The sequence below is a fragment of the Marmota marmota genome, unplaced genomic scaffold (genome assembly GCF_001458135.2).
Source record: "Marmota marmota marmota unplaced genomic scaffold, marMar, whole genome shotgun sequence".
Classification (NCBI taxonomy): Eukaryota; Metazoa; Chordata; class Mammalia; order Rodentia; family Sciuridae; genus Marmota; species Marmota marmota.
In genome coordinates this window covers 1,007,291-1,017,948 of record NW_026000207.1, presented here as the reverse complement: position 1 = coordinate 1,017,948, position 10,658 = coordinate 1,007,291, and the positions used below count along the sequence as shown (strand labels likewise).

At 50.8% G+C, this 10,658-nt stretch overlaps 1 protein-coding gene across 1 annotated transcript in view; it reads right to left on the bottom strand.

Moving 5' to 3' along the window:
• The window catches only part of Duxa (double homeobox A), a 16,352-nt gene extending 7,234 nt beyond the window's left edge, over positions 1-9,118 (bottom strand). Inside the window, exons 1-5 of the mRNA XM_015505323.1 lie at positions 9,094-9,118; positions 5,861-6,015; positions 5,023-5,137; positions 4,622-4,767; positions 3,886-3,991 (exon numbers count right to left, since the gene is read on the bottom strand). Coding sequence (XP_015360809.1) covers positions 3,886-3,991; positions 4,622-4,767; positions 5,023-5,137; positions 5,861-6,015; positions 9,094-9,118 — 547 coding nt within the window. The remainder of the gene's footprint in view (positions 1-3,885; positions 3,992-4,621; positions 4,768-5,022; positions 5,138-5,860; positions 6,016-9,093) is intronic.
• Positions 9,119-10,658: the final 1,540 nt, after the last annotated feature.

The following is a 10,658-nucleotide window of genomic DNA, read 5'->3' as shown; positions in this document are numbered from 1 at the left end:
ACATGAACACCTTACACCTCAACCCAGAGCAGTTCTAACATGAACACCTTACACCTCACCTCAGAGCAGTTCTGACATGAACACCTTACAACTCACCCCAGAGCTGGTCTAACATGAACACCTTACCCCTTTTCCCAGAGCACTTCTAAAATGAACACCTTATTCCGTACCTTAAAGCAGTTCTAACATGAACACCATATACTTCATTCCAGAGCAGTTCTAACTTGAGGTGTGCACCTGTGCCCTCTTATTTCTGAATATTATATAGATTTACAATTTAAAATCCTCTTTCAGATCTGGACGTGTAGCTCCGTGGGAGAGTCTTGCCAGCATACATGGGTGCTGTGTCAATTCCCAGCACTGCAAAGACAACAAGTATCCATCATTCAGTGAGTCTTCCTCTCAATGTGGAATTCTTTAATCCCAAATTATAAATGTTCATAGCAATATCAAGCTTTTTTTGTTCTCTAATGGACATTAGAGGCTGGATATATGTGCACACACCTGTAATCCCAGTGACTGTGACGGCTGAGGAAATGGGATCCCAAGTTCAAGTCCCATATCAGAATTTCAGCAAGACTCTCCTTGGAAATAAATATTAAAAACTGCTGAAAGTAGGTCTTTGGACATGGCTCAGGGACAGAGCACTCGACTCTCATGTGTGATGCACTGGGTTCCATCCTCAGCACCACATATAAAAAATAAAATAGACGTATTGTGTTGACCTACAACTAAAAAATATAAAATAAACAGGGCATGTGTCTCAGTGCAAAGCCCCTCTGTATTCAACACTCAGTATGAAACGTAAACAACAACCCCCCGACACCCATACACTCCCCTCACACACCTTATAGGCTGGGAATGTAACTCAGTGGGATGGTGAGTGTGTAGCATGCACAAGACCCTGGGTTCAGGCCCCAGGACCAGATGTGGTGCCATGCACCTGTAGTCCCAGCAACCTGGGAGGCTGAGGCCGGAGTTACTTTAGCCCAGGTTCAAGACCAGCCTGGGAAACATAGTGAGGCCGTGTTTTGTGGCATATTTTTAATACAAGCAGAGTGATGACTTTCATGTTTTTGCTCAAGGTTAGTTTGAGGTCATGTGCAGCAGTGCACACCTATAATCCCAATGCTTAGTAGGCTGAGGCAGGAAGATCACAAGTTCAAAGCCAGCCTCAGCAACTTAGCAAGGCCCTAAGCAACTCATTTTTTGAGACCCTGTCCCTAAATAAAATACAGAAATAGGTTGGGGATGTGGCTCAGTGGTTAAGTTCCCCTGAAGTCAATCCCTGATATGCCCCCCCAAAACAAAATCACTTTCATCATTTATTTTTTGTGGTTCCACACAAGCTTTAGGGTATGAAGACTGTCATTGAAAGACTGCAGTGAACATCTAGATCACGTTGGGTGTCATGGATACTGTCATAGTATGGATTCTTTCAATGCATGAAAATGGTATATCTTTCCTTTTTTGTAATCTTCACAATTTCATTCAATGTTTTATAGTGTTATTACAGAGATATTTTACCTCTTTGATTAAATTTATTCCTAGGTATTTTTTTTTTATTTTGCTGTGCTGGGGATTGAACTGAGGGTTTAACATTTGCCAACAAACACTCCACCACTGATCTATATCCCAAGCTTTATTATTTTGGGGGGAACAGAATCTCACAAAGATGCCCAGGGTGGCCAAAAGATGACCAGTGCTGACAGGGGAGTGGGGAAAAGGAGCCCCTGTCCACTGTGGGTAGGAATGTAACACACAGCCCTTATGGAAAACTGTGGCATTTCCTTAAAATAAAAATAGAGCTTCCACGTATTCCAGCAACCCCACTACCAAGGGTACGTGCAAATAAAGCTGAATCAGTTCATTGAAGAGACACCTGCCCTTCTGTGTTCATTGTGGCACTGTTAGCACAGCAGCCAGGAAACCAAACCAGCCTCACGCCCACCAGTTGATGGGGCAATGGAGAAAACGTGGTAGATCATACAGTGGGATGCTATTTCAGCCATACAAAAGGAGGGAATCCTGCCATTTGAAACAGCATGGATGGGACTAGAGGTCATTATATAAGTGAAAGAAACTAGGCTCTGAAAAAGTACTCATGACCACACTCATGTGGACCTCAAAGAGTTGACTTCATAAAAGTTGAGAGTAGAGCTGGGTATGATGCACACGCCTGTAAACCCAGCTACTTGGGAGGCTGAGGCAGGAGGATCACAATTCAAGGTCAGCCTCCGCAACTTAGTGAGACAATTTTTAAAAAATAGAAAAGAGTGGTGATGTGACTCAGTGGCTAAGCACCCCTGGGTTCAGTTCCTGTTACACACACACACACACACACACACACACACACGTTGAGAGTAGAATGGTGGACAGCTGAGGCTGGGGAGGGAAGGGAGTGGGTGGGTAGGCTGGCCAGTGCCTGCTGAGCCAGTTAGGAGGTGAGTTCTGGTGTTCTGTGACACAGTAGGACAATAACAGGTGATAATTGATAATAAAATATAATGCTCTGTATATTTAAAAAAACTAGGAAAGATAGTGCACATTTCAGCACAAATACAATAAAGTTTAAGCAGAGAGACGTTGCCCTGATTGGAACATCGCACAATGCATACGTATTGAAATCACATGCTCCTCCATAACCATGTTCAATTTTTATATTTTTAACTAAAAAAAAAAAAAATGGTGAGTGAGGAACGTCTTCCCGATGGTGTACAGATTTCATTCTTCAAATTTTCATCTTATGGTTTTCACATGAGTTGATGATTGTGCCTCAGGGCATGACTGTGAGGACTGAGAAATGACCACGACTGTTTATTTTTGGCTGGAAGTCCCAGCAGCAGGGGACACTCCCAGGAGGACTGAAGAGCCCGGGGCCATGTTGGCGATGCCAGGCAGCTGGGTCTGCCTGTGTCCACCGAGATCTGGCTCCAGCTGCTGGAAGCGGGCGCCGTGGGACTCCTGTGGGAAGTGTTCCAGGGCTGCCCACGGTACTTCAGGTACTGCAAGTGCGTCTCCAGGCTCCTCCCTGGTGCCTGCCCCCCACTCAGTGGCCACCGAGGCAGGTGGCAGGACCCTTGGTCACAGGAGGTCAGAGTTGAGCTCTGCTCTGGCCTGAACAAGACCCCCCAGGATCTTCCCAGGCAGGCTTCCTGCCTTCCTGGCTCTCGGCCGTTGTCCTTGCTCCTGTCTTTGCTGAAACCCCTTTTACATCTCCAGAGACGGTTAACGGAGGTTGAGAGGGCGGAGGACGAGGCACACCAGCAGTGCCTGTCACGCGGGACCAGCACAGCGCTCTTCAGTGGGTGAAGGAAGCTGCTCAGCGTCAACATGGCCGTTGTGGTGGAGATCTGGAAGGTTCCTGCAAGGCTGGGCTCCCGGTGTGCCATGTTCAGAGGTGCCTCCCAGACCTCAGGAGGAGAGACAGGGGAGGAAAAACAGGGGGCCAGTTCACAATCAGACGTGAAGGTCAGCCTTGCTCCTTCCAAATCCCACATGGAGCCTATTACCGCCTTAGCAAGCCGCCTCGCAGCCTGCCTCTCGCCAAGCTCCTGAGGCGGGTCAAGTACTTGCAATCCTCCTGCCTCAGTCTTCAAGTTGCTGGGATTACAGGCGTGCACTGCCACACCCAGGCCAAAATTCATATTTTAAAAAATGGGGTTGCTAGGCTCATTGTACAAGTGGGCAGTGGAATTCCTTGGCAGCTCCCCAGAGGTGGAAAGAACTTTTAGGGTCTGTGTCAACCTCCTGATTCTGGGCCCTGAGAGCTGGGGTGGGGGTGTCCTCCGCCTCCCCGGGGGGAGTGGCTGGCCCCACCCTCAGGAGGCATGGACCCACAGGGGGCTCCTGCCTTGTGCTGTGCTGGACCCACAAGCCACCTACCTTGAACTCCGTGTGAGAGATCTCGTCCCTGGCCGTGTTCGAAGGTTTCGTCGGGTTCTTCTTTTTTCTGCACACGTAATCTAGATCTTCTATTTTGAAACCAAATCTAAGTGAGTAAATCAAAGGATTTTGATTAAAACAGTGGACGTCATATAAATTTGCAGTTGCTTCTTAAGGCAAACCAGAGGGACAGGTGATTCCTTGCAGGCCTGATCACAGATCACCATTGCCCATTCCTGTAACATTGTGAAAGTTCCTTAAGCCTGAAAATAAAACTCCAATTCTGAACCAGGCATCCAGTCCTGTCCCAATCTGGTGACAGGCTCTTGTCCTGAAAGCCCCCAGGGCCCTCGTCACAGGTGCAGTCCTTCCCGAGGCCTGGAACCCTGGCTCCACAGCCGCCGCCTCCCCTCGCCGTGCGTGTCCTAGGCAAGGCACGTGGTGCACACCGCAGTCCCGGCTGCTCTGGAAGCCGAGGCAGGAGGACCTCAAGTTTGATCCTTATCAAGACTACCTCCAGAAATAAAATTTAGAAAAGGTCTGGGATGGGGCTGGGTAAAAAGAAGAACTACCAGCAGGGGCTGAGGGACCAGCCCCGAGGGCAGGGGCTGGGGGGCAGAACCAGGCAGTTGGCCCTGGGGGCCTTGCGGTGGAGTGGAGTGGCCAGGCTGGCGTGGCTGTCCTCCTGCACGTCTCCCCTCTGGGACACGGAGCAGCCGCAGGCCTCATCACTCACCTGGACTCTCGACTCAGGAACTCCGACTTCCTTCGCAAGCTGTTCCCTGCAATGGATCCCGGGGTAGGGGTTGTTCCTGAAGGCCCTGGTGAGGGTGTGCAGCTGAGAGGGGCTGTAGGTGGTGCGGCACCGTCGGGCCTCCTCACCTACGGTGGGTGGGAGAAGATTAGCAGGGGGCCACGGTGACCCACGGGCAGGGCAGAACCTCCAGGGCCTTGCCGGACCCTGGCTACCACCCAGCTGCATCCCTCCTGCTTGTGTTTGTGTGTGTGTGAGACAGGGTCGGCCTCCCCGGCAGCTGGCCTGCAGGAGTGTCCACGGCCCACAGTGCAGGCCTGCTGTGTCCCTGCTCCTGGCAGCAGCTGGCTCCCCGTGGAGACAGATCGGCACAGGCTGCTTACTTCGCATCTGTTCTGGAAGTCGATCTCGCCCAGGGCCTTGGCTTGATTCCAAAGCCTCCTTAAGTTCTGGTCTCTCCTGGAATCTGTGTCTAGCTCTGCGATTCTGAAACCAAACCTATGTGGAGAAAAGAAAGCGAGACCCTGAAGAACAGCACAAGGTTCGCGTTGGCAGCTCCACGGTGGGCTGTGACCCCACAACCAAGCTGGACGCAGCCATCTGGATCAGATGATGAACTTTATGCCATCTTAGGAGAGAAAAGAGCGCCTATTTTTGCATGCTTTGCTTTGTCTCCTTTCTTTTCTTCATTCCTTTTTTCTTTTGGGTGATATTATGGATGGAACCCAGGGATGCTGTACTATTGAATCACATCCCCAGCCCTTTTTATCTTTTATTTCGAGACAAGGTCTTTCTACGTTGCCGAGACCTTGAACTCGTGACCCTCCTGCCTCAGCCTTCTGAGCTGTGGGAACTGTGGTGGTACACTACCATGCCAGACCCAGGGCAACAGCTCTCTGGGCTGACTCTGAGTCCAGCAGAGTCCGCACATAGCCCTCAGCATGCTTGGAACCTGTGCCGTCACAGTGATTTTCCTTTCTTCCTTTCCAATTCCAGTTTGGGAGATACAGAATTTGTAACTTCAGTGACTCAGGAGGCTGAGGCTGGAGGACGGCAAGTTTGAGGCCTGCCTGGGTTACTTAGCAAGAACCCTGATCAAACTAGAAAGGGCAGAGGATGTAGCTCAGTAGTAGAGCTCCCTTGGGTTCAATCCAGTACTAGAAAGAAAGAAGAAAGAAAGAAAGAAAGAAGAAAGAAAGAAAGAGAGGATTTGTAACTCACCTGGATTCTCGACTCATCAGTGTTGACTTCCACGGCAAGTTTCTGTTTGGTAGCATAATTTGGGTATGGCATCTGGTTAAAGGTGTCGATGAGGATTTTCAGCTGCTCTTTGGTGAACTTAGTGCGATCACGCCTACAGCTCCCTGGCATGGGCCCTGTGGAAAGATCAGGAAATAGGCACCATCAAGTGAGTAAGCTTACCTGGAGACGCCGGTCCTGCCTCTCATTTTCTCTCCCCTTTTGGAACCCAGAGCCCCCAGCAGGGAAGGGCTTCCTTCCCTCCCCCACGCCCGTCAACACAGCTGATCTTCGAGCTTCTCCAGCTGACCCAAATGCTGCAACCCGACACGCAGGGTCCCGTTTTCAAGCCCCGTAGAAAACGGTCGCACTATTTTCGTGTAGATCATAAGCAATGGGCTAAGAGGATGTGCGACGGGTCCATCTGGGGATGAAGAACTGAACCCAGAAGCAAAGCCTGCGGCAGGCGCCATTAAGCCATTCCAGGTTTTCCGGTCAAGATCCCTGGGTCTGTCCTTATCACTCACCATCGCAGGCAAACTAGACTAATTTCCAAAATATTCCAAAAAAATGTTACGTGCACAAAATTAATCACAAAAGGAGTTCCAGGGGTTGGGGATGCAGCTTAGTGGTGAGGTACTGGCCTAGCAGGTGCAAGGCCCTGGACCGAGCCCCCAGGACCCCCAAAAGGAGGACTAAAAGGATTCCATACTTTGCCCAGAATCTCCAAAAGGAAAACACCACATGAAGTGATTTTAGATACAGGATATCTCCTTGAAGTAGCCAAATCTGGAGAGTCTTTGGAGCATACCGTTTGTAACCTAATGGGACGCAATGAACTGAGGTGAAGCCTTGCTGTGCTACTGGAGTTCTGGGGGCACGCCTGAGAGCATCTTTATTTGACCCTCCAATGCTGGTCCACCACCCCCTGCCCACTGCGCCTCACAGAGGGAGGCCCACCCTCCAGAGCTCATGCCGCGGGCTCTGACATGGGCCCAGGCCCCTGCAGGGAGCCGTGGTGATGCCCTGCCCGGCTTAGCCCTTGCCGGGCCTGCTGTTCCACAGGGCTCCACACTGTGCCCCCAGCCCAGCTGGCCCAGCTGCTGCACATCCTCGCACTGCCCCCTCCCTCCTAAGGTCACCGTGTCCCAGCGGCGCTCTCACTTCAGCCTCCTTTCTCTCTCCCTTGGCCTGATTCGGAGCTGAGATGCCTGGGTCCTGTCTGCATTCCCTCCTCCCACAGGGCGGCCCCCTGCCTGGCTGGGGAAATCCTAGTGGACACGCCTGGGCCTGGAGTCCCGGGCAAGGGGAACACTAGACAGAATCAGCATGAAACCAGGCACCTGGCCCCTCTGGGCTCAGCGTCCCCGCGACAATGTGTGGCGCCTGATATCGCCCCTGTGAACCGAGGCTGAGTGACGCTCAGGGAAAATGACACCACAGGTTCCTAGCCGTCTGCCAGGGGTCCTGCAGGGGGAAGCCCTGGGGTGGGGGGGGGGCGAGGCCCCCCGTGGCCCTGTGCACTCTGGAGGCCGAGGGAGGCTTTCTCCAGCCCAGAGTTCAAGACCAGCCTGGAACACCAGCTGGGCAACCCCTAGAGGGCGGCAGAGACTCCTCTCAAAAAACAAAAAACCCCTCACAGGTCACACCCATCTTGTGCCTCATTTGCATCTTGGGGGGCCTTGACTGCACCCACCCATTTATTTATTCATTTATTTTTGGTGCTGGGGATTGAACCATGAGCACTTCGCCACTGAGCCACTCCCCCAGCCCTTTTTATTTTTTGAGAATCTTGCTAAGTTGCTGAGGCTGGCTTTGAACTCGTGATCCTTCTGCCTCAGCCTCCCCAGCCGATGGGATTACAGGTGTGCGCCATTGTGGCTGGCTCTCCGTGATACATTTAGGAGAATGTTGTAATAGCAAACAGTTGGCAAAATTTAAGTTGACCATCACCAAGGGAATATAAACAAAGTGTGGTGCATGATAGAATTTTATGCATTAGACCAAACTCATGGGGGAAAATTAGATTAGCAAGATAGATCCATCTAAAATACACTGCATTCAGCTGGTGAGGTGGTGCGCGCCCGCCATCCCAGCGATTCTGGAGGCTGAGGCAAGAAGATGGCAAGTTTGAGGCCAGCTTGGGCAACTTAGCAAGACCCGAAGCAACTTGGTGGGACTTTTGTCTCAAATACCATCAGGGCTAGGGAGGTGGCTCAGGGGTTGAGCACCCCTGGGCTCAACACCCAGTCCCCACCACACACACCAAAAAAGGAATAGGATCACTGAGAAAATGACATGTGCAAAGATCTGATGATCGACAGCTGTGGTGACATCTGGGAGTCACCCATTTCCAGAAGGGACGCAGCCAATGTAAAGACCCAGAGAAAGTCTGGAGAAGGACACGGGGACAGGATATGAGGTCACAGACCCTCCAGGGAGCCAAATTAGATGGACAGTGGTAGGGACAGGAACTTTCATTCGGTGACACAGGCAGTCACCGAAGGCTGTGACCATCCAGCCAACAGTGTAATCGCATCACACCAGCTAGGGCAGGCTGAAGCCTGGGTTGAGTGAGAAGATGGGGCGCTCGGCTGGGCACACCGTGGTTTGAGACATCTGTGAGGCCAGTAGGCCATCAGATGGACACATCAAAGTTGAGGAGAAGAGCTCTGGAAGCGGCTCTGAACCGACACTTGGAGCCTAGCTCAGAGAGGCCCCACAGATCCCTCCTTTGCTGAGTCTATCTCCCTTTGCTTTTCCCTTCCTCCTTCCTGAAGCAAGTTTGTCCTGTTGGACTCTTGAATATTTGCACCTTCCTAAAACCCCAATGCTCAAATGCGCAGAAAATGGAAGGTTTTTTAATATCAGGGGTTGAACCCAGGGGCCTTAACCTCTGAGCCACATCCCCAGCCCTTTTTTGTATTTTATTCAGAGACAGGGTCTCCTGAGTGGCTGAGGGCCTCCCTAAGTTGCTGAGACTGGCTTTGAACTCATGGTCCTCTTGCCTCAGCCTCCCAAATTGCTGGGATCACAGGTGTGCACCACCATGCTCAGCAAATGGCGTCTCTTCATAACACTACATCAGGGAAGCCTTTTTTTTCTTTCCCCAGGATGGATATTCAAATACTTAACCAACAGAATTTCCATAACTTCTAACAGGCCCAATTTCCTCCCCAAACCAGGGTAATCTGTCAGGTGGGCTGTGAACTTACTGTTTGAAGAGCGGTCTTGTGCCATGTTGGAAGAGAGTCTCAATGACCAAGAATCCATCCAAGAGATGAGTCGCTGGGCTGAGGCTGGGTTTTATATGATCAACCCAGATGGCTCCACCCTAAGTTAATCATTTGGATAATTCTCAAGTTCCTCCTCTAGTAATCTCATCATTTCTCTCTTAATCTAAGGTCTAGATAGGATTCCTGTCCAATCAATAGGGATTTAATCTTATACAAATTCACAGGAATCCATACACCTAAACCACCACAAGAACATTTTAGCATATAGTAGCTTATCGTGCTGACACATGTTACATGTTCCTTACACACAGGATATTCCTTTTAGTTGTTTGGAAGTGATTTCCTCTTCTCTTAAAGGTGTCTGTGCAGGGATGATGTCCTTGAGACCCCAGAGGGCCACTGGTAAGCCCCAGAGGGATGGAACCCCAGGGAAAGGCTGAGTGCCAAGGTCTGATCTTGGACTTCCAGGCTTCAGAACTGCGAGAAGACAAACTGGCCAAGTCATGCATTGTGTGTTGCTTTCTTAGGGCCATCCTGGCTGATGAATGTGACACCCATTCCCCCTCTGAAGTCCCTAATGCCCGCTGAACAGGACACCGGCTCCTTGGCCAGGACTATGGCTGTCTCATGTTCTCGTGTTCCTTTCCAAACATGATCACTGATATCCAGAACACTCAGGCAGGTCACCCATCACACATGAGCTGCACAGGTTACAGAAAGGCTAAGTGGGGACAAGGGCGTCCTAGGGCTTCGAGAGGCAAGGCAGACACAAATGCAGAGCCACTGCAGGTGGTCAGATAACAGTGTTTGTTTGATACAGGGATTGAACCCAGGGGTGCTTTACCACTGAGCCACATCCCAGCCCTTTCTAGTTTTTATTTTGAGACCCAGTCTTGCCAAGTTGCTGGGGCTGGTTTCAAACTTGCCATCCTCCCACCTAAGCTTCCTGAGCTGCTGGGATCACACTCATGTACCGCCACACCTGGCTACAGGTGGTCATTTTTTTAATCAGCATGACTCAGTTTATCAGTTTGTCTTATGATTGTGCTGTTCTTGTGAGCCTGCTATGTTGTTACCTAGATGAAGCATGTGTTTCTTTCCACAGTGTCAGAAGTTGCTGATTAACTGCAGATTCTCAGGCCACACCACTTTATCAGGGCAGTCACTGACCTGGTGGTCATGTCAGGTCATCACAGGCTCTTCTGTTCCCATCGTGATCTCTAACATCTACAGCACTTGAGTCACACATCTCACTTTGCACAATGATAGGTAGGTTACACAAAGGCTAAGGGAGGGCCGAGGCAGCCATGGGGCTTCAGGAAGCTGACCTGGAGCAAAGGCCAAGAGCAGACGTGAAAGCAGAGTCCCTGGAGTTGGTCCCATAACACCAGGGAGCAGCCCAAGTACTGTTCAGGGAGCACAGCTGTCAAAGCACAAGCGCTTACTCTAGGCCAATGTCCCCACCAAAAGCAGCTTCACAGTGTCCTCTCAGAGTGGAACTTGTGTAGTTTTCATGGGCAGGAGGAACTCTACTGTGCTAAAGT